General features: G+C 45.0%; 1 protein-coding gene across 14 annotated transcripts in view; it reads left to right on the top strand.

Moving 5' to 3' along the window:
• Positions 1-381: 381 nt before the first annotated feature.
• SEC31A (SEC31 homolog A, COPII coat complex component) overlaps positions 382-23,200 on the top strand; it is a 45,898-nt gene continuing 23,079 nt past the window's right edge. For 9 of the 14 annotated variants that reach the window (XM_050896582.1, XM_050896575.1, XM_050896574.1 and 6 more), the window contains exons 1-16: positions 702-942; positions 1,551-1,633; positions 2,171-2,294; positions 5,344-5,542; positions 6,880-6,975; positions 8,940-9,080; positions 10,403-10,545; positions 11,517-11,616; positions 12,882-13,043; positions 13,234-13,386; positions 14,198-14,431; positions 15,031-15,105; positions 17,462-17,512; positions 18,311-18,388; positions 21,523-21,598; positions 22,268-22,446. In XM_050896582.1, coding sequence (XP_050752539.1) covers positions 716-942; positions 1,551-1,633; positions 2,171-2,294; positions 5,344-5,542; positions 6,880-6,975; positions 8,940-9,080; positions 10,403-10,545; positions 11,517-11,616; positions 12,882-13,043; positions 13,234-13,386; positions 14,198-14,431; positions 15,031-15,105; positions 17,462-17,512; positions 18,311-18,388; positions 21,523-21,598; positions 22,268-22,446 — 2,121 coding nt within the window. In that variant the 5' untranslated portion in view covers positions 702-715. Of the gene's footprint in view, positions 429-701; positions 964-1,550; positions 1,634-2,170; positions 2,295-5,343; positions 5,543-6,879; positions 6,976-8,939; positions 9,081-10,402; positions 10,546-11,516; positions 11,617-12,881; positions 13,044-13,233; positions 13,387-14,197; positions 14,432-15,030; positions 15,106-17,461; positions 17,513-18,310; positions 18,389-21,522; positions 21,599-22,267; positions 22,447-23,200 lie in introns of those variants that run through there. The other 5 variants (XM_050896579.1, XM_050896577.1, XM_050896571.1 and 2 more) reach the window with 3 other exon arrangements.

Genomic DNA, 23,200 nt, shown 5'->3' with positions numbered 1-23,200 from the left:
TCTTCTTGTGGCAGTGCTGTAGTTCCGCCTCGGTTTGACGTCAGCAGAGAAGCAGACGGTGGGAATGGGAAGAGAACCAAGCCAACCGGTAGCGGCGGTAAAGGAAGAAGCAGCCAATGACAAACGGTGGTCGTCGCAGCCAATGGGAGCAGCGCTTCCGTCCCTATATATAGCGGGGGCGGGGAACACGGATCTCCTTTGCCACCGCGCGGTAACAAGGCCTGGTAGCATTGCTGCGGTGCGCGGCTGAGAGATGCCCGACTGCGGGGCCGCTGTCCGCGGGCGCTCAGCCTCGCAGAGGCGGGAGCTGCAGCCGCGCCATGGGGCCGGGGCAGCGCCCGCCCCGGGCACAGCATCTGCCCGCTGAGCGGCCGCGGAATCCAGCGGCGGGAGGCGGCAGCGGAGCTGTGCTCTGGCTGCCGTGAGAGGTGGGTCAGGGGCCGCGTCTGGAAGCGCCCCCCAGCCACGAGCCGCGTCCTCCCGGGCTGGGTCGTGAACTCACGCGTGTTGGTGCAATTCCCCCGCCCCGAAAGGCGGAGGAAGCCCCCTGCTCGTGGGTCTGGCCCCTGTCCGATGATGAGCCTCACTGCTGTTCACATCATGACAACGCCGTGATTACTGCTGTTGAGCTGAGGAGGACAGGCGGCACCGGAGCCCCCGTGTTGAAGGCGCTTTACCCCGGTTCCTCTAAACCCCAGCGGGGCGGCCGCCCCTAATGCCTGTCTCCCTCTTCCCCAGGGCCGATCGCCGCTCCTGCCCTGAGAAACCCGGAGGAGACCCCCGAAGAAAGAGGCGGCTGCACCCCCCACCCCCCCTCACTTCCCGCGTAGGGAAAGGTGGAGCCCCGCTCTCCGCCGCCCGGAAGGCGCGGGGCGCGCCCGGAAACCGGCAGCGGGCGAGAGGCGGTGCTGCGGCTGCCACGTTGGAGCGGGCCGGGGACGGGTGAGCGCCGGGGACGCGGAGGTGTGTGGGGGGGGAAACCCTCGTTTTCCACCTTTTTTCCTTCAGTTCCTGTCGGAAACGGGGCGCCCGCTGGCCGTGCAGGGTGTTTCCGAGGCGGGGGGAGCCCCAGGGTGTTAAAGTAAGACCCAAAAATGACACGGTGGCGGCTTTTAAACTGTTTTCCGTCCTCTGATCCGGCTGGCTGCTGAGGGTGTTTGGCGGCAAGGGTGTAGTGAGGGTTTTCTCGAGGGTGGGTTTGTTTCGTAGATTAAGGCTGAAAGCTGCTGTAGGGTGCCCGATGTGTGCCTTGATGCTGCTAGAAGAGGGTTTTTCAGAGCAGTTGAAGCTTTGCCCACGTTTTCCTGTGCTATGGTCTGTTCGGCAACCATCCGTTTACATGTGGATGTTATTCGGTCAACTGAGAATTATTCTTCCCCTGGGTGTGCTCTGGAGAGGATGGCTTAGGTGTGTGTCTGTCTGTGGGATATCTTTAGGAAAATGATCACCCTGGCTGCTTCTGCTAACTCCTAATGCAGCTGCTGAATCCGTGGCAGTGCAGTCTGTCTGTACTCCATTTAAGCATTTCCTTTCGTGGTTTTATTTTGTAGTGAAATGAAGCTGAAGGAAATTGATCGTACTGCCATGCAGGCATGGAGCCCTGCCCAGCAGCACCCCATTTACCTGGCCACAGGTGAGTTTCTGGGAAGCATGTGCTAGCAGACCTTGGGCTATGTGTGGTGGCTGCCATGAAATGGTCATAATTGAAAGCTGTAGGAGTTATTTCGTGTCCTGAAGGCTGGAGCAGGGTATATGGTGCGGTGCATTTAGTGGAGTTCTCCAGTTGTGCCATGCATGAAAACATGCTTTGCATTCTGCAAGTGACAGCAAGCATCCTCTTCTTTCTGCCAGGGTAAGGTGACAGCAATCCTAACCGGTAGTTCACTGTCCCTTGCTGCTCCTTTGTAACTTTGTTTTCTGTGCATCGTCAGGGAAAGAGAGGCACTTGCCCAAAGCTTTTCCTGTTCGTGTTGGTTAAGAAACCCCCAAAGAGGGAACTGTAGGGAGGACAGTTAGGTAGAACTACATTGAAATAACAGAAACAGAAACCTGACCCCATCTCAGGGTCCTTTTTGCAAGGATGATGTTTTTATGCCCCTCCCTGTGCTGCTTTTGCAGTTGCTCTTTTGTGTATCATGGCTTTCTCACTGCCAAGCACGCTTCTTTGCAGGTACATCAGCTCAGCAGCTGGATGCAACCTTCAGTACAAGTGCTTCTCTAGAAATATTTGAATTGGACTTATCAGACCCTTCACTGGATATGAAGTCCTGCGCCACCTTCTCCTCCTCTCACAGGTAAGCAGTGGGGTTGTAAGGGAAAAGTAATGACTGTGGAACTGTTATACATGGTGTGTGTGGAAAGGCCACTTCATGAGGCTTATCTGCAGTTGTTAAGGAGAGGAGCAGAAGTTCAGCGCTGAAGGATGAAGGTGCGTGAGTGCCATTGTTGTGGAACAGTGAGGTGTCATTGTGAAGGCAGTGAGCTTGGACTCCAAGGAGTTGCAAGCAGCTCATGCTCTGACATAAACCTAAAAAATCTAACATTGGCTGGTAGGTTTGAATATGTATGCAGACCATTTATCTTGGGGGGCCTCTGGGATTCTCCAGAGAACAGAAGGAAATGTGAAATTATGAAAATGCAGTCACAACTTTTCACATTGCCCCATCCTGTTTGCATTTAGGTATTTCAGGGAGACTCCTGTAACCTAACTAAACTGGGTCATGTTGTGTGTGTAGCATCATACCTCACCCTGCAGTTGGGAAGCCAAGTTCCCCAGTGTACAACTCCACTTAGCTATTAGTTCCTTACCATGTTGTTGTCCAAAGAATTATTGTTAGCATCAGAGCATCCAGTTTCCATCTCGGCAGCACTTGTAGCAACTCTCTGGTGGCTGGTCCAGTGGCTGCCGCTTGTTGTGGGTGAGCTGAAACAACATAGATGGAAGTGCAGGATGGATGTCTCTGTGGGTAAAGAAGGAGGTGAAAATTTTCATTGCCATTGGATTGGATCCATGACTTTTTCATACCAGCTACAGTGTCAGCATAACCACTCTTTCCCCTGGTGACCCAAAATGACATGACTGGAGGTGCAGGCAATTACAGCATTTTGCCTATATGTTCAAGTGAGAATTTGACACTTCTAGAGAAACAATTGCCATCTCCCCCACCTCTGACATGAGTAGAAATTAATTGGACTTGAGTCTTCATTATCTGTTCTAAAGCTGTAACTTCAAGACCTAAGGACCTACAACTGTTTCCTAAAGTTCTTGACCAAACGCAGTTTGCTGGGTTCCTAGAGGTTGTGTTGCGTATAAACAACTTCAGAGGGGTTGAAATTGTGTGCATCTGCACGCAATAAGATTGTGACCCTGCTTAGGGATGCTCTCCTGATTTGGGTAAATAACAGTTGCGGTAGCTTTTGTACCACTTTTGCAGGAGGAAGCACAAGGTGTTAGGCTGCTGGCTTTGTGCCATGTCAGTTTTGTTGTAATGGTTCGAGGGGCTCGCAGAGCAGTTGTGCTGGCAGGCAGCTCACAACCCTGTGCCCTGCTGTTGTCCGCGTTCTGGTATGTGGGGCTTGTGAGAAACAGCCACAGTCTCTGTTTAATGCCCTGCACTGTGAGCAAAGCTGATGTTAACACGTCCTACTGACCTGCTGAGAGCAGGATGAGGTGTTTGATCTTTTAAAATTTCCTTGTTCTACCTTGTTTTAACTATGACTGAGATTTTTCAAGGCTTGCCAAGTGACATTTGCTTACTGAATTTCAAAAAACACTCCTTATAGCCAGGATGCAGTGCTCCTTTGAAAGTACTTCGCTTGATGAGCAACAAAAGAATTTGACTTTGCCCCAGAAAATGCATTACAGAGGAGGTTGATTTTTTTTTTTTTAATTAAAGATAACAAGAAGTGCCCCAGCTAGTAATGTATACGTCAGGCTTTATTTTGGTTTGCAGCAAATGAAAATGTCCAGGTGATTAAACCCACACAAGATAAATCCTGCAACCAGCTTTGTTGATTGTCCTCCAAGGAAAGTTTTGCATTGCTTTTATAGAGCCATACTTTATCTTGGAAAGAGCAAAGGGCAAGAGGAAAGTAATTGCACAGTTAACTCTGGTTTTTGTTCCTCACCATCTTCTGCCTTCATTTTGAATTATCTTAAGTCCTGTTGAATCTTGCTGGTGGCATAATACTAGTGCCTGGACAACCCTGTGGGTCACTCCATTTCTCGTAACCTTGCATAGTTAGGTGCAGAGATATAAAAATCGTACCCAGGGAAAGGGTCTATCTGCTATCACAGACCAATTTCTGTTTGTAGCATTGTTCTTTGGTGAACCCCCACTGTAATCTGAACACTGCACTACGAGACTGAGCACTTGGCTGTTAAAGTATTTCTCACCTGGCATATGCTCTTTGTCTAGCTTTCTGCAGTATGTATTTTATCATGCTGAAGTTGCTGTGATTTAAAGAAATTACTTGAAGGTTGTCCAGAGATAACGAAGAGATTAATAATAACACAGTGAATGCTAAAGTAACTCCTTGCCACCTTCCAGTCAACGTGGGTTTGCTTTCTGTTTGTGTAAGAGCTGATATGTGACAGTGTCATTTTATGTAGAAGAAATTCATTCTTTGCATGGCTGAATACACAGGAATGCTGTTTTGCTTATGCAGCAAGTTCCTTGAGTTGAAGGAAATTTGGGTATTTGCAAATGGACACAGTGGTGTGAAAATACTTCATTTCTGGAAGTATGTTTAATTCCTCTTGATTTAGCCTGGAAAATGGATTGTGGTCCACGAGACACATGTCTGTGATGTGAATAAACCACTTGCTGAGCCTCCAGTACAGCAGATGAAACGGTTGCACATCCAGAAGCACAAATATGGAAAAGGATTTGGAATTTTTCTAGTTCCACCTTTTTCCTCTCTTGTATGAAGAGTTGCTCACAAATAGCAGAGGTTTACCTCCAGGCTGCGGTAGGATGGGCTTACAGTCCTTACTTTGATTACTCCTATTGTTTTGCAAAGGTGATCTCAAAATCAAGTGCAGTTGGAAGCACTTACCTGATTTTGCAGCCAGGAGATGAGATGTTATCAATTACCAGGTTATTAGTTGTGCATGTCATGACCCCACGTCTTGATAACGAGCAGAATTGGGACACATTGTCTTTCTGACCGAAGGGGTTGTAAGTACAGAGACTCATCCTTAAGGAGAAATGCAGGCAATGCTTTTCTCTGGCATGTCTGCTCTGTCTATTAGCAGGCTGGGGTGAGCAAAATGGGGTGTATCAGCGTATGTGGAGCTGGTGGTGGATGGTTGTAGACTGTGGGGACCTCTGTGTCTCACAGGTACCACAAGCTGATCTGGGGGCCACACAGCATGACCTCGGGTGAGAGAGTCTCCGGAGTCCTGATTGCTGGGGGTGAAAATGGAAATGTCATTCTGTACGACCCAGCCAAAATCATAGCTGGAGATGCTGAAGTAATAATTGCCCAGAAAGACAAGCACACGGGACCAGTAAGAGCGCTCGATGTCAACATGTTCCAGGTTGGTTTTCTGCTGTTTTTCATCACATACCATCATAGATGAGTGGCCTGTCTTAACTTGTAACTTTAAATGTTTCTGTCCCTTTACTCTCCCCTGGAAAGCATGAACTAAATTTGGTGTTTGAGTGTCTGTTTGTATTTAGTAGGAAAAACCTGTCCTGTTACTAGCATTTCAGGATGGGGAGTGAAAGAGTTTAAGGTGTCTGGTTCATTCCTTCCCCTCGTCAGTTTACATTGTCAATTTAGTGGGTCTTTTTAGCTCAGCTTACATGTAAAGTAGGGGTGGTCTTCTGTGGTGTTTTTAACCAGTCTCCTTTTTTAGCTCCTGCGTACTGTGCCAATGTTGTTCTCATCACACGGGGAGTATTTGTGCTCTCACTCATGTTTCCGGTGACATCAGAATTTAGGTATCTCCTTTGGGGGTTGGGTAGGATCTGTCTTCAAGACCTCTAAGTATTGTTACTTGGAAAGAGGAGACAGAACAGGGAACACGGCAACGTGGCCTCTTTAGCAGAAGAGCTCTCAAAACCAACAAGCTTTCCTGCATCACTAATGAGCATGTACTTCCTTCTAGATACAGTGGGTTGGTTTTTCCTTGTCCCTACCAGCTGTGTGAGAATTCAGTTGAATTAGTTTCCTAAATAGCACTTCTGTCCCTCCACACTTGCTTTCAGCAAGGCTGCCCTGTGTTCATTGTGTCCTCTCTGAATGGCTTCCTTTCCCTTTCTGCCCATTATGAAGTCGGGACTTGCTTGTCACCAGCCATGGGATGTGATCAAAGGGCACTCAGTGCCCTCGGCTCGTGTCGCCCTGCCTGGACTTTTGCATCCCAGGTGCAGGATTGCTCTGGGGGATTGCACTCACTGTGGGCAAGGTGCTGTCTGCTGCTGGAGGCACAAATGCCACACTTCTTCCAGCCAGCCCCGCATGTCGTGGTCTGCCCAGAGCAAAGCTCAGCGACAATAGCTGCAGCACTGCTTCTTCGCCTGCCCCCTCCCAGAATTGTCACTGCTTTCTGCTTGCCTGTCCATGCCTGTGCTGCTGCAGCCCCTTCATGAGTGTTTGCCATGCAGTGGAGGAACGCTCCACAAAACAGGAATTTTGGTCTTGGCATGCCAGTCTAGTGCAGTGTATGGATTTTTTTAATTAACTCAGTCTTACCTGCAATCTCAAAAAACCTTGGGTTTTTTCCCTAAGCTGCTCTGCATGAGCCAAAGGCTATATCCTGAGCTGATAGGAGAAATTGGCACAGTCCTGTGGATCTGATGCCTCCCAGCAGCTAAGACTGTGAAAGCTGATGCTGAAAATACTCTTAACGTCTATTAATGTGTCTTACAGACTAATCTGGTGGCCTCTGGTGCTAATGAGTCTGAAATCTATATCTGGGACTTGAACAATTTTGCCACACCAATGACACCAGGAGTGAAGACACAGGTACCACATTTGTATTTGTTAAATACTGCAGAGCAGACTAATGAAAAATATACATGTCACTTAAGTTGAGAGCTCATTGAAACCTACGGTTTTAAAGCTGTCTCAAGCGGGGGAAAAAAAAAAAGCCTTTTGAAGTCAAACTTGGGTAGCAGTTAATTGTAGTTAGCCATGACCTACATTTCTGGCAGTGTTAGATACAGTCCTTAAAGGGTGGTACAACAGATCTCTCTGTATCAAAATAAAGAAAAATATGTTCCTGCATGTTGTTCTCCAGTGACTTTCCCGAAGACCAACAAAAATAGGCCTTCTATTGGTACTTAATTTTTTTAACGTGCTTATTAGACTGGAGTTTGAGGTATTTTCTCTGTGACATGCGTGTGCCTCAAAGCATGTGGGAGGAGCCCATGTCCAGTAAGGACAGTAGTCTCTGAGCAGCAGTGTAGGTAGCTTTCAGTGAACACTTTTGGAAGGAAGTCAGTTGTGACAGCACTATTTTGCCACACTTTGTCTAGCTGATTTTTTTGCCCAGCTCCATACAAGGGTGACTGGACGCTGCTGCTTTTCTAGCCCCTAGAGTGCGGTTTCCTGGCTGTGCCTGTAAGTGCAAGCATGCACAGGTCCATGTGATGAGTGGTTTGCTCTGCTTCCCATGCAGGAACCCTGGATGTGCAGTCATGTTTATCCACAACAGACCTGCAGTTTTGGTTGGCTGCACAAGCAGTTGATTCATGTCTTCATGTGGTGGGATTTTATTTTTTTAAAAATTGGATTTGGCCAGGGAAAGCTGAATTATCCCCTTAGTCTTTGAGAAATGTTGCATTTTATCAAGCAACAAATAACAACAAGCTGAGTCTCTCAGGTTACACCACTTTTTAAATATCCATAACCATTACACGTCTTCTAGTCTTCCTTTGCATGTTTCACTGCATGCATGACTCTGAAGATTGTGAAGGTACAGATTGAGGAAAATAGGAGGAAGACAAAAAGCAGCTACTGAGAAGTCAGAAGAGGAGGCAGTAGGTTTGGCAGTTACCTTCATGGGTTTCAGGGAGTTTAAACACTCCCTGCTATACTTAAGGGCCAGTGTTTAGCCTGTATCTCTTAAAGAAGATCTGTGAGGAAAAACAATAGCCTTTTGTACTTTGTGCCTTGTGAAGGAGATAGAAGAATGGGAGGAAGTTGTTTCAATGCATGTATGGTTCTGTAGCTGTTACAAAATTGCACAAGAAGTTTGTTGTTACTGGAAAATGGGTTTATTACTCCATGATAATTTGGAGACAATAAAGTGAGGAAATGGGATTAGAAGTAATCTTCAGTTTAAAGATTTTTAGTTTAAACTCTGTGGGTTTGGATGCTTTGTTTAGTGTGAGTTGTTTATTATCACATGGGCATTTTGGAGGATGCTCACCTTAAAGATCCCTGTATAGGATTTTTTATGTCTAATAGTAATTTTTTAGGCTGGGAAATCTTTTAGTCCATATGCTTAATGACAGCTGGAAATAATAGTGCAACAAGGACTGGGTTAACATTGCTTTTAATTCTCAGACTAAAAATAAGCAGTTGAGGGGGGAATAAAAAAACTCCACAGAATTCCTCCAAGCAAACTGATATTTTTTTGTAAGTCAAAACCTAATAATCCAAGGCAAAAGGGCAGTTCATATACCTGGATATACTTTCATGGAGTAATTTTCTGTTCTTGAAGACAGTTGTGCTTAGTCTTCTTTAAGTGACTAATGTATCATATTGTAAAGCAGAAAATGTAGATATTAGAGAAATACTAGCAGCTTATAAATTGGGGTTTTCAGGTGTTTTACCCCACAGCATGTGTACATAGGAAACCAGAACACACACGGTACCTGGGATGAGTCTCCTTGCAGATTTGTCATTTAGCAAGTCCTGAAACTAACAGGTTTTGAGTCTTCGATTTGGAAAGGTTGTGACAGGCTGTTCTCTGTGTGTGACAGCCTCTTGAGGACATCAGCTGCATCGCATGGAACAGGCAGGTCCAGCACATCCTGGCGTCCGCCAGCCCTAGTGGCCGAGCTACCGTGTGGGATCTCAGGAAGAACGAACCCATTATCAAAGTCAGTGACCACAATAACCGGGTGAGTTAGCTCTCGTGCAGCTGCACGGCTGCTTGTGGAGAGGTGTGGGGTGCCTCTTGGCATGTGGGGACAGATCATAGCACCCCTTCTTACATGATGTAAAGATACTGGTGCCTGGCCCAGTTTTATACAACATGCTAAATATCTAATGCTTTCTCTTAAAAGGCTATGTATATGCAGAGGGATTGTCAGCATTTTAAATGAAAATAGGCAGATGCAGATTGAAGCAAGGCAGGGCACTCTGATTTCCTATCAGAGTGATAAGTTTGGAGAAAGCCATTACTGATCTCTTTGGGGCTACCACAGAAAGATTTTTATTCAGCTAGTCAGAAATGACATGTTTTGTGTGCTGGAGAGATGAGGTTGCAGCCGATGTGCTCTGGGTGAGCACATCTAGTTTTCCAGAGCAGGTCATGTCATGACAGTGCTCAGGAAGAGAGGGCTTCCTCCTTGGCATCACAGGTGGGATGAGCACAAGGGCTGAGCCCTGGCAGGACACTGATGACTGATGGAACTGGGACCTGTGCTTCTGCTGGTCTGGACATGGAAATGGGAGCACGCTGCAGCCGAGCTTGGAGAGAGCAGGGTCTGTGGTGGAGAGTGCCACAGAGGAGTATTGCTGTTGAGCGGGTTACAGAGGATGCTGCCTCGTATGGTTATAACCACCACGCCTGCTCCTCAGGCAGTGTAAATGTAAAAAAGAGGCTGTTGAACTTGTGGAGAGTGACATATTTGTATAATTCTGTGTATTTTAAATGGAATATTGCTATAACAAACTTTGAAGATGTAGCAAGAGTTCAAAATGAAATTTACAAATGGGTGCTCCTGAAGTAGCTGCTTGGTCACTGCACTCTTATTCTGATAAACTGTGTGACTCTGTTTTATGTATTTGTTGCCTAACATAACAGAAGCACAGTAGACTGTCTTCGTCATGTGATTGTAGTCTAGTAGTACAATGTTCACATGACAATAACCTCTGCCTAATGATGGCTTTTATTAAAATATCAGTAAAAATATTAGAGAAAACGGTTTGTATAGAGGGCTTTACAGTTTTCTTCCATTAAAACATAGGACTGTGAACAAGACAGTGCAAAGTCATCTCTTTGAGAGGACCTTGGGAAACTTAATGGCAAGTCTCCTCACTCACGGAAACGAGGAGAGTATCCCAATCTGAATGCAGTCAGAAATAATGCCCAGAAACACAGCTGCAAATGCCCTCACAACAGTGTTTTACCATGCATGTAGACGTATTTAGGCTAGTTGTCTTTTGTCCGTTAGTGCTGCTTAGTTATTTTATGCTGTGGCGCAATGTTGTCCCTCAGATGCACTGCTCAGGCCTGGCGTGGCACCCTGATGTTGCTACTCAGATGGTTTTGGCCTCGGAGGATGACAGATTGCCTGTGATTCAGATATGGGACCTAAGATTTGCCTCCTCACCACTTCGTGTTCTAGAAAGCCATACAAGGTATGAGTCTTATGTAGCCTGCTGCTCCATGGTGTTTGCACTGTTGGTGAGTGCGTACCAGTTTGTACATCTCGCTTCTTGCTCAGTTCCCTGTGAAGGCTCACTTAGTTGGAAGCAGCGATTCCACCAGCAGGCAGTGTTATATGCTGGCTTGCTGACTAGCCAACCCTGTATCCTGAAAGGCTTGCCTTTTTGGGGCCTGCTGGTTTGAAGGGAACAGGCTCTAAAATAAAAAAAACACCATCCTGCTGAAACACTGAAGCTGCTAGTTTGTTTCTATGCTTTTCGAGAAGAGGGAGCTGAGGTGCAAAGAGTTAGTAGTAGTTGATTTAGCCTGAATAATGGACTGAAGGTGCACCTGGGAACATCCTAACATGCAGACATGCACAGTCTCTCTGCCCCTCAGTCCCCTAAATGCCTTAAATTTGGGTACAAGGAAAGATTTTGTTAAGTTCTCGTCCCTCCTCAATTGTTAGTGAAACTTTCCTTATTGCCCAAAACCAGTGCTTGATTTAAGGAGAGAGAACAGCAATAAGTCTGTGTTGCGGCTTTTACCAAAGCTGCTGCCAGTGGATCTGCTGACTTGAATCTCCTGCTAATAAAAAGCAGTTGACAAACTTCATAGTCACTGACCTTACCTATGGGTTTGCATGCTGTATGTTAATGATACTGCAGGCAAACAAACCATTTTGGTACAGTGGTGTCCAGGTTCTCCTGCGTGACTGTTGCATTTAATTTTCAGATGCAATGGCTGCACCTTTATACCTTTTCATGCAGAAAATAGAAAGCATCTATTTCAATAAATAAAGTGCTGATAATATTGAAAAAATTCTCCTGTTGTAAGAGGAAGGAGTGGGGAGGGCATTTTGAGGGCAATGCTCAGCTAATGTAGAAACTCAACTTATAAATATGCTTTATTTATCACCATTTTGTATTTACATTGAACTTTTTGGTTGTGAATTTTCACACAGGGGTATATTGGCCATTGCTTGGAGTATGGCAGATTCAGAGCTACTACTTAGCTGTGGGAAGGATGCTAAAATTCTCTGCTCCAACCCTAACACAGGCGAGGTATTGTACACACACCACTTAAAATCTCTGTTCAAATGTGGCACAGTGGCATATGCAAAGCAGGTGTTGGTGTGCTTGCATTCCTAGGAATGATGCTTCTGTGGGATGTTTCTCCTTATCCTGTGTTCTTGTGTCTGGTATATGTGCCTTCTGAGATTGTTCTGGCGGTGCTGGATTCCTTCCTAATATTGCCGATGTTACATGTTTGTCCTTACTGCTTCTCTCCTGCTAAGTAGTAAGGTCCCTGCTCATTATAAGGGATAGAAATGGCCACACTTAAACTAAGTATTTGCTTCCTTCTCTTTTGGTTTGTGCCCAATGTGGCTGGATTACTGTTGCAATTGCCTTTTTCCTTCTGTGAGTGTAAGAACTTTTATCCAGACCAGAGGGATTTTGTAGGTTACTACAATAGTGGCAGATCAGTGAGAGCAACTTGAATGTGTTCCCACCCTGCCCTTTTGGGCCTGGGAATACCTTTCGAAGGGGATGCAGATCCTTTTTTCAGACAACTTGAGTGTTTGACCCTAGACCATAAGAAGGGCTTCAGGCATGCTGGAGGGCTACTTGCCTGCAGTGGGCAATAATCCTGGAGGACAGAGTGAGAAGTGTTTCTAAAATTCAGACATCGGCCCAAAAGTGCAAAAGCTGTGGGGTGGTTAAATGAGTTGTCTGAGCTGGATCCTGTGCTGTTAGGAAGGCTTTACATGTGGATGAATCATACTACATGTTTTAAAAATAAACAGTTTCCTGGGAGACAGCGAGGCAGTTAGCATTTTGCTCTTTGAGTTTCTCCTAGTTTATGGTTAAATGTCTGCTGTAGTGCTGGGCTTGTCTGTTCCAGGGCAGGAGAGGCTGTCTGCCCAGAGTGCAGGTTTTAACTTTTCCCATTTTCGTGCGAAAACAGACTTACTTTGGAGCCTGGACATGTCTCCATGTAGTGTGTAGAGACACCCAGATTAGCTCTGAATAAGCTAGCAGGAATATCAGGAGCAGCTCACAGCTTGCAGTGGGACAGTACAGACATACCTCGCCTGCATAGTTTGTCCTGTGTGGGTTAAACAGAAGATTTAATGGGAGGAGAAGGAAATTAAGCAGTGGTGTGTGATAATCTCCTGTTTGGTGATTGTCAGGGTTTGCCCACTGTTAGTGTGTATGGTGGTGCGGAGGCTGCTGGGGAGCAAGAAGAGCAGGGCAGGAGAATTGTTGCTGTTGGACATGGTGCTCCATAAAAGCCCTGATTTGTTGGACTTGGTTTTGCTGCCCAGGTGCTGTATGAGTTGCCCACGAACACACAGTGGTGCTTTGATATCCAATGGTGTCCCAGGAACCCCGCTGTCTTGTCTGCAGCTTCGTTTGACGGGCGGATCAGCATTTACTCCATCATGGGAGGCAGCACGGATGGCTTGAGGCAGAAGCAAGTTGACCAGGTATTGAGAAATGTTCAGCTAAGAATATGGACAGAAAGAGGGGGGCAGGGAAAAACATGGGCTCATGGGAAGTCTTCAGTGGCTGTCTGCAGCCCTGCTTGCAGGAGTACCAATCCGGTGCAAATAAATGCTTATGTTTAGTTTATTTGAGATATGTCACTTTTGGGTTTTCCCCCTTTTGTTATTGAAGCTTTCATCGTCTTTTGGGAACCTTGATCCATTTGGTACAGGACAGCCCCTCCCTCCCCTGCAGCTTCCCCAGCAGACCGCCCCACAGAGTATTGTTTTACCCCTAAAGAAGCCACCCAAATGGATCCAGCGACCTGTGGGAGCATCATTCTCGGTAAGCAGGAGACAAGGCTGGGCATGGTTGGCCAGGCAGGGAGGGAGCTAGCGGTGGCACCTGCAAAACACTTTAGGAAGAGGAGAGTTCAATGTTGTGCTCCACCTTGGGAGAACTTCCCGTTTGTCATCGTGGTGGGAGATGCTCGCGGCAGCTTCCAGACTGGATGCTTGGGACAGCAAGCCAGCAAAAGCGTGACAAAAATGCTTGGGAGAAAGAAACAAGTACCTCTTGGCAACACAACACCTCCTTGTTTCTTTTTATGTGCAGTGCTTGCTTTGGAGTAGACAAATATGCATTGGGAGGGGGGAACGGGACCAAACTGGGCAAGTATCAGACTTGAGTGCATTTTGAAGCTATTATGTGAGTCAGTGTGGTGGAGAATACTCAGGTTAGCTCTGATCAAGGTAGCAGGAGTTGCTGATTTAATGATGCATAGGTTTCTTTGGTAATTACATTGCAATGTCATGAGATACTCTGTTTATGCTGGGCACTGTACAGACCCCACAGCTCTAGTTCTCAGTTTCTAGTTAGTCTTTTGCCTGAGAAAAAACAGGCACAGGAGCAGCTGTGCTCATAAATCTTATTAAATGTGCACCCACTTACCTAGCAAGCTCCTTACGTGTATAGAAATATGGGGTGGTGGAAAAAAAGTCAATGAGTTGATGTCAGGAATGTTTGTCCATTGGACGATAAGCATATATATGCTATCTAAAATCATGTGCATATGTATGTGTATGCGCCTACTTTTTCATATACCCTCCCATGTGTACTTGTATTTTCACATACTGCGTGTGTGCCTCAATTCCAGTTTGGAGGCAAGCTGGTTACATTTGAGAATGCCAAGTCTCAGCAGCAGCCAGGCATCGAGCAGCAGCAGTGTCACCATGTCTACGTGAGCCAGGTTGTTACAGAGAAGGAGTTCCTGGCCCGCTCAAACCAGCTGCAGGAGGCTGTACAGTCCGAAGGCTTTGTCAGCTACTGCCAGAAGAAAATCGACATGGCCCAGGCTGACTTTGAGAAAAACGTGTGGGCCTTCTTAAAGGTAACAGGATAACAGCAGTTCAGGAGTTCCCCACTGACTTGGAAAGCCAGTGCAGAAATGGTTTCTTCTGCGCATTATGGTGTTTTAGCAGAAGAGATGGTGGGAACCAAAAGTGTAGACTGTGGGAATAGTGCCCATAAGCCCTGTTGTTGGAGGTGACCCACCAGAAGAGAGAGGGTCCCCAGGGCTAGGGGTATTTGTGGGGTTCATGAGAAATCATGGCAGAAGCCAAGGCTTGGGGCGAGGTATTGTGTGTTTTTTGACATCCCCCATCAGTACATCTTTGTACAGGGAGCTGTTGTGAATGGATGAACCTTTGGGATAGCTTTAGATGTGCTTTTCATTGCTCACTATGAACATTTAGAGGTTTCCAAGTGAAGCAGATAAGCAGATAGTTCACAATAACCAGGTTGAAGTCTTGCCTCCCTGCTCAGGTGCCCAAGTCACTGAAGACCTTTTCAGTTCTCTTTATTATACTCAGTCTCCACAGTCACTAGCTCTCACTGAGTAATTTGTGCCAGTCAAGTAAAAAGCCAGTGAGGGAGAAAATGAAAAATTGTGAATTGCAATATATTCTTTAGCTTTTGGTTTTTTTAAAGGTGAACTTTGAAGAAGATTCACGTGTTAAATACCTTGAGCTCTTGGGATACAGGAAGGATGATCTGAGGAAGAAGGTAAATGTGCCTGGAATCTGTGTTTGTGTTAAATGCTTTACTTGATGGATGTATTTGCAGAGTACAGCCTAAAATGTTGATGATGCCATGTGTGGTTGAAGTACTCATTTACCTGTGGGACTGGAAGAGCAATTACCAGTATCCACAGGCTATTCAATAAAATAAACATTTTTATACAACATTATTTTCGATGTGTTTCCCAGCAGATAGTATTTGTCAGTGCTGCAGCTCTCCTAATAGCCATAATACAACTGTTACCCATGGTGCCGGAGCCTCTGTTTAAACACAGCTGACTTGAACAGTTGTGTTATTTAAGGAAGTCCTTTGTTCCAAAGGACACTAGAAATCTTCCCCTGCTCTTTAAATTTTGTCTAGATAAACAACTCATGAGTAACTTCAGAATTCTTACAGCAAGCAGTTTGGTGCTTTGGGATTTTTTATTAGCTATGTCATCTTACTGCAATATGGATGTTCAATGAAAATTTCAAAGCAGGCAACAGACTTAGAGGTGTGTCTGCATCTGACTGTCCAATGTTGATCCTTCTACTGCAGCATCATGGAATCTGATCTGGTTTTAGGCTTTCTGGTTGAAGAACATGTAAGCAGTCTTCAGGGTTTTATTAACTACCTTGGAAAACCTAGAATAGTCCTTTTTTTGGTGTGGGACGCCATTCATTTTTACAAAAAAAAGAAAACAAAGATCAAACCTGGTTACATTTGGAAAGGCAAAATTTGGATTACTAGGAAGCAACTTGTACATCTTTGGTACAGAGCTTGCTTCCAAGTTGGAAGAAGATTCTTATCTCAGTGTTACAGTGTTACAATCTGCTGTGCATTTTGGCTCTTTGTTGCTTTCAGTGCTGTACCCAGGAACTGTCTAGTATTTCTTCAGTTCTGATTCGGTGGATTTGAAAGTTTGACTTATTTTCATTGTATGAAACTAATGTTTTATTTTCAAAGACTGGCTCCATAAAAATGTCATTATGGTTATGAATTAAACAGCCTCCAGAGCAAACTTACTATGATTACAGAAAAAAATCATGGGTTTGCTAACAGTCTGTCCTCAGCTTCTAAATTTTTGTTGCATGAGTCAAAGGCAAGCACAGCAAGGGAAATCCTGTTTTTGAAAAGCAGATCTCAATTAGAAAATCCAGTTGAAATTTAGTAGTGGTCCTGCGGAGCAGCCTCATGCAGACTAGAGCCCGCTGCTGCTGTTGCTCTGGGTTTGATATGCCCTGTGCATGGAGAGAAGCTGGGAAAATGGGCATAGCTGAATTGAGTGGCCTGAATGCTGGGCTTACCCCATTATTTCAGTATCTGAGGAACAGATGAGGGGAGCTGCAAGGCCATGTTTTCATGTAGCTGTTTCTCAACAGAGCATTCCATGTTGAAGTTGAATCCATGTTTTTTAGTGTCAAGAAACAATACAGGACAGCTTGTCTGAAAGTTTGTGATACCCAGATGATAAACTCACTAAATCACAATGTGTTTTTCATGTTGCTGGTAGGGTAAGGAAAGTAAAAAAGGATCACAGATTTCAGCTTCTTGGAATAAGCTGTTAAGAACATGATGTTTTGTTTTTTATCTTAAAACCTGTGATTCTCATATGCAAGTCAAGTCCTGGATTTGTCCTTTCTATTGTAAACTAATGATTAAAAAAGAAAGAGAAAACTGTCTCCAGCAATTTGAGCTCAGCTTTTTGTGAAAACCAGCCTACAAGGGTAAAATAAAGTCTGCAATATGAAAAGCAGTAGATAACATTAGCAGCATTAGGAAACCCAGGCTCCCAGATGCCGAACTAATGTATTTTCAGCATGTGTTCTTAACTCTATACATTACATTGGCATTTTTGAGGGCCCTAATTGAATCTGGAGTCTTGCTTTGCAAAGCAGTAAAAGCTGGGCATTTTAACTCTTCTGTACCTTGGAAAATCCTAGCCCACAGCCATATGCCTGCTGTGCTTGAAACTGCAGCTTCCTGACAGGCTCCCTGCTCCACAAGGATTGTCACTGCTTCATTTTCCCTAACCAGAGCAGACAGGGTTTTTCCTGCATGCTCTGATACTATTTTTATTACTGTGGTTTCCAGCAGCTCTAGTGAGATTTGAGGCCCTTGAGTTAACAATTAAAGGTTTAAAGGCATAGAGCAGCTGTTGTTTCCATCAGAGCGTGGGGTGCAGGGGGCTTAGCAGTAAATTCATCACCAGGCTGGGAAAGGAAATGGTTTTAGTTTCATGTTAACTGTTCTGCAAGCAACATATTAGCTACATGTGCCAGTTTTGCAATCCAAGAGATCAGTGAGAGGCCTGCCTCTCCGAAATAAAAGGGCACTTACTTAAATCTTCGTTGTTTTCTAGATTACGTCCACTCTGAATAAAGAGGGTCTTGCAGATGGTGACTTGGGAGAGGTAAGCAAACGCATGTGTACAACTATGTGTTTAGTTTTATAATGCCATGGTAATGTGCAAAGTAAGAATAATTTTTTTTTCTGCTTGGTAGCTGTCCCAAAGTAAGTCACAAATAACCCAGCGTATGACAAGTTCCTACATTCAGTACGATGAAGGTACTTACATAAAAAAACCCCTTTTTTCCACTCAAATGTCCCCCCCCTTTCCCAGCGAAGGGCTCTAAAACTCACAGGTTTAGGGTCTCAGTGATGTCCCTCCACCTTTCCTTTTTGCTGCCTGTGTCTTGCCCACCGTGACACTGTGCTGCCTGTGAGGTAGGGCAGAGTCTTGCTGCCTGGCAGCTGGTTTCACGAGCAGCACCTTCCTCAGGCTTTTAAAAAAAGCAGGACTGAGAGTGTGGTCCTGTAACACTTCCCTGCAAGAGTGATAAATACAGTTCAGGTGTTGCCTGTTGTAATTGCAATGGCCTGAGTCTACAATGGAGGGACTGCATTGCTTCTTTGACATAGACACTTCAGATGTCATCTGTAGTTGCCTAATGGGGAAGGATAGTTTTGCTGCATGTTTTCTGGCAGCTAAGATGAAAACAGCACAAGGTACTGTGTAATGACAAAGAGCAAGGAAGTGGAGGGCCTCTATCATCTTCATTGTACTCAAGCATATATTGCCAATGCATTTCTGTGATTTGTAGTCTGGTCCTGGCTATTGTTGGTGGGAAGGCAGCTATACTCTGCAGTGCAAAGTATTTCTTCCTCTTTTGGTGGCTGTTTTTTTTATGGCATCTTCTCTCTGCTGAAGGCTCCTGCAGAATCTGATGAATCTGTGCCAAATGAGGAGGACAAAGGCCAGGCTACAGAGGAGCAGTTCTTGGGAGAGGTATCTGTTGCCCTCTAGCCTAACCCTGTTGACCTCTTGTGTATTTACTTTGTTACTATTAAGAGCATTTTACTTTGTTGGCTTTTCCTAGTGCTGAGGATACATGGAAATGAAAGTTACTTAGAATGAGTAAAATGTGGGCTCTTGTTAAGTTGCTTGAGATTTTCTCATCAGCCTCAGACATCATGTGAATAGATTTTGGTGGCAATAAAGAACGAGCTCGTTTTGTAACAGTCCAGTTGGCACCAGACTCCAGGACTTTATTCTGCCATAATTTTCACTCTGACATTTCCCTAACACGTACTAAATGATCTGCTGCCACAACTCTAATGCATTCCTTCCCCTCCCCTTCCTCATTGCTTTCTTCCCTCCCTCTGGTTGATTATTACCAAGCTGTCAGCTTATTACTATCCTGTTTCTAGGTATAACCCTTTGCAGAGATGCAGCTGTGGTACTGGAGGAGAGGGGGCACATTCGTTCTCTGCATTGCTCCCACCGACATCGCAGTGCCATCCGTCCCCTTTGTACCTGAACAGTGGGTATCAGGGCTTTGGTAGCTAGCTGCCTTATGAATGTCTGTTGCAACAGTTCAGCCAGGTTTATCACAGGCAGTTTGTGCTCCACCACGTCTGCCTTTGGGATCCTGCAGCTTTTGTTCATTTTTGTCCATTTGAGCAGCATTGTTTTCAGCCCTGTGTTTTAAATGTGGAGACAGGTCTATAATTAGAACTAAGGACTCAGCCTCTGCCATGTGAGGTTAATAGCACTGAAAATACTAGTATCGCTGTGTGAACAGGCCAGCTTCATTCTCTCCCATTCCCTCAGTCTCCCTTTTGGGTTAGAATTTGAGCTGGTAGCCCAAAACTACCTATGCTCCCTGTGCTCAAACCTGTGCTTGGTGCCTGTCTGCAGTTGTCTGTGAAGATGAGGACGGTCATTTATGGCTCATGCATGTTGGAGTGGTGCACTAGTTGGCTCCATATAACAGCCTGTTAAGGACACCAAAACAGCACTCTCCTTAGGTTAGGTGCTTGATTGCTTGTTAATTCATTAGACACTGTAGTGGCAGACAGTGTATCTGACTGCGTAAGGGTTTTGCTGTATGCAATCATGAAGATATTAGATGTCTCATAAAAAATGTCTCTTCTGGGAGAGAATTCACAGCCAAACATGACCTTAGCCTACCAGCATGGGTGGTAAATATTTGTGAGATTGGCCTGAAGCCACTGATGATGTATTGGGGAGTGCTGTCACATACATAAAGTAACTGGATGGGCACATTATTCCTGTGATAGTCACAACATGCTTTCAACTGATACCAAACACACATCATGCATTGTCTGACAGCAAAATAATTTTCCAGACGCTGCCTCCTTTCATGAGCCAAACATAAAGCTTGTTTCAGACTTACCTCCCCATCCCAAATGCCTGTTCTTGGTCAGCCATGTACTTGTTCTTCATCCTCTAAAGTACAGTTTCACTGATCAGTATATAAGCAGGGTGTTCTCAGCAGACTCTTGAACTCCCACTGCATGTACTAGCGCCCTGGCTTATGACAGAGGCGGCAGTTTGTGGGACAATTTCTGCACTTTTCTTAGGCTGTGCTGTGAAAATTGATGGTGGAGAGAGACTTCCCTCTTGGTATTGTTTTTTTATTATTGAAAGGTTTTGTCTGAAATCCCAAAATCCGAGTACTTGCAGGAAATGCTCTCTATCTTAATTCCTGGGGGAGTTTTATAAAAAAGCAGCTTCTGTCCACTGAGCCCTCCTGTACTGAGTGCAAAGTACTTAAGTCTGTGTGGACCACACTGGACTTCTGTGTTGAAAATTAAGCATGTGTTCATGTGTTTTGCTTAATTAAACTAGAGTGTAGCCTAGTGCAGAGTGTTTCAAGGATGAGCTGAAAGTCTAAGTGGAGCAAAGTGAAACCTAGGTAGCATTATGGTAGACTTATTCTTAGTAGGGGTTGAAGTTGAAAGAGGAGGGAAGGGAGAAGGTTTCTGATTTTGTGGTTGTGGCTGTTGTTTTGCTTTGAGGGGGTTGTGTATATATGGTGTCATGGTTTAACCCCAGTCAGCAGCTAAGCACCATGCAGCCGCTCCCTCACTCCCCTACCTGCCCCCAGTGGGATGGGGAGGAGAATCGGGAAAGAAGGTAAAACTCATGGGTTGAGATAAGAACGGTTTAATAACTAAAGTAAAATATAATACTAACAATAATAATAATGAAATGTAATAATAATAATAGTAATGAAAAGGAATATAACAAAAAAAAAAAGAAGGGGGGGAAACCAGTGATGCACAGTGCAATTGCTCATCACCCGCTGACCGATGCCAGAGCCGTGATCTGCCCCTCCCGGCCAACTCGCCCCTGTTTATATACTGGGCATGATGTTCCATGGTATGGAATATCGCCTTGACTAGTTCAGGTCAGCTGCCCCGGCTATGCTCCCTCCCAGCTTCTTACACATGTGCTTGCTGGCAGAGCATGGGAAACTGAAAAATCCTTAACTTGGGATAAGTGCTACTCAGCAACAGCTAAACCATCAGTGTGTTATTGACATTATTTTCACACGAAATCCAAAACACAGCACTGTACCAGCTACTAAGAAGAGAGTTAACTCTGTCCCAGCCGAAACCAGGACATACGGGCACGGATGTGCGTATGCAAGTCAGTACCCAGGATCCCGGTGTCTGGTTGCTGGTATATTTGATCTCTGGGTATGCACACTTGTGCTTGCATAAGCCTTCCCTGATGGTTAGAAATCTGGGGCTTCCAGTGCTTTTTTCCCTTGGCACCCATTTTAAAAAATGGTCCATTCTGATCTCTCAGAACAGTGATTTTATAATGGTGTGTTTACATGCACTGGAGGTCCTTTGATAAGCCCAGGCCTTTCTCAGTGTGCTTAGGAGGTGACTTTGTGCAGGCACCAGGGGAAGTTGATTATCCTGTGCTGAAACAGTGTTCTAACAAATGGCAGGGATACTCTTCCCTTCTAAGTTAATGATCTCTTAGGCGACTGGTAGTCTGTCTATCTTTAACTTGTAATGCAAGAGCCATATTTTTTTAAATATGTGTGTGTGTATTCCAAGTGTTTACATAATCTCAAAACCTATGTTTTTCCTTTCTCTTAGAGGGTGAAGGACCGTAAACAAGAAACTGAAGATTTGGGATCTGCAAAGAAGACATTTAACATCTCTGTTAGTGGAGGTAAAAAAGGCCTTGATATTGATTTCATTGTATGTGCTGATATTTCTAAGTACTGGTGTTGATACTGGTCTTCCAGTGAGAAGGCGATTTCTGCACAGATTGTGAAGGATTATCATTACTTGCCTCTAACTCCATTCATTTCACAGCAGTCTCAAAGCACTTGAAAATACAGCTTCTTTAGGGAAGGGAAGTAAGTATACAGCACTTGTATGTCTCATCGCTGAAATGCAGCTACTCTGAGTGATTTCTGATATAAAGGAACACACACCTGATCAAGCATGAAGTGCTAATGTCGCTGTTTGTACAGAAACTCCCAGGGGATCTTGAATAACACAGACCCCTGCCTAGAGTTGACTTTGTTTCTAGCACTGTATGCAGGGTAGTTGTTTCAGAGGTCATTTAGACCTCTGGCATCTTGCTGGCATTTACCAGCATCTTGCTCTGCAGTAAGGTAAGTGATGCTTGACAGTGCCCCACCTGATGTGGCTGTGACCATAGTGTGTTTGAGACTGGAGATGAACTTGAGCATCCCTGTAAGTACCGGCCTGGAGCAGGCTGGTTTGCAGAGAACTTTGCATGGTGTTGTACAGTTGGACAGAATCACCTGCTGTTGCATATTTAAGTGACTTTTGTGCCATCATTTGAAAATGCATTCCTCTGTTGTTGCAGATGTGGACGGTTTGATTACCCAGGCTTTGCTGACGGGTAACTTTGAGAGCGCAGTAGATCTCTGCTTGCACGATAACCGCATGGCTGACGCCATTATCTTGGCCATCGCAGGCGGACAAGAGCTGCTTTCTAGGACACAGGAAAAGTACTTTGCTAAGATGCAGAGCAAAATTACCAGGGTATGTTTTTGCAGTTAAGAAACAACATGCATGTAGGCCTTTGGCAACTCCCTTTTTCACCTTAAAAGTTTTCCTGCCATTTCATAGGTTTATTTCTGTGAGAAGCTAACAAGTATTCAAGTCATCCACAAGATCTCAGAGCAGAAGGATTTCTGTTATTCTTTTTTAATGCATTGATAAGGAGAGAAGACACACACTGCCTGGATATCAATACACAAGAAGAGTATTCTTTACCTTGTCTCCAGTGTCTGAGTTGCATATACACTAGTAGATTCTCACTGATAAATATCTTAAGCAGCACACATTTCAGTCTGTTACCTTGTCACCTTTTTCAAGAGCTGCACATGACCAATGCTCAGTGCCAGCAGTATTATGTTGATTTCTTCATGTGATCAGTCTTAACAGATTTTGCCAATGCTTCGTTTCACCACATGCACAGAAAAGAGCCAGGTATGCCCAGGGCAGATCAATCACCCTTTGTCTAGGAGACAGCGTGTTATGGCCAGCTGGTTATTATTCTTTTCAGCTTTTTGCAATGCTAGGGATTGCTGATGCTGCTCGTTCAAATCTTTCTTCTTTACTGCTGACGTGAGAAAGTAGCAACAGGAGGATGAAACAGGAGAAGTGGCCTTAAAAGAGCACAGGACAATTGGTTTGGCAAGGATGGCCACTTTTAGAGGAGGGGAGAAAGTTGATCATGGTCGCTTTTTAGCAGTCCATTGTCAAAGAAGGGCATTTTATACAGTAGCAGGAG

The sequence above is a fragment of the Gymnogyps californianus genome, chromosome 4 (assembly GCF_018139145.2).
Source record: "Gymnogyps californianus isolate 813 chromosome 4, ASM1813914v2, whole genome shotgun sequence".
Lineage (NCBI taxonomy): Eukaryota > Metazoa > Chordata > Aves > Accipitriformes > Cathartidae > Gymnogyps > Gymnogyps californianus.
This window is presented reverse-complemented; position numbering and strand designations above follow the sequence as displayed.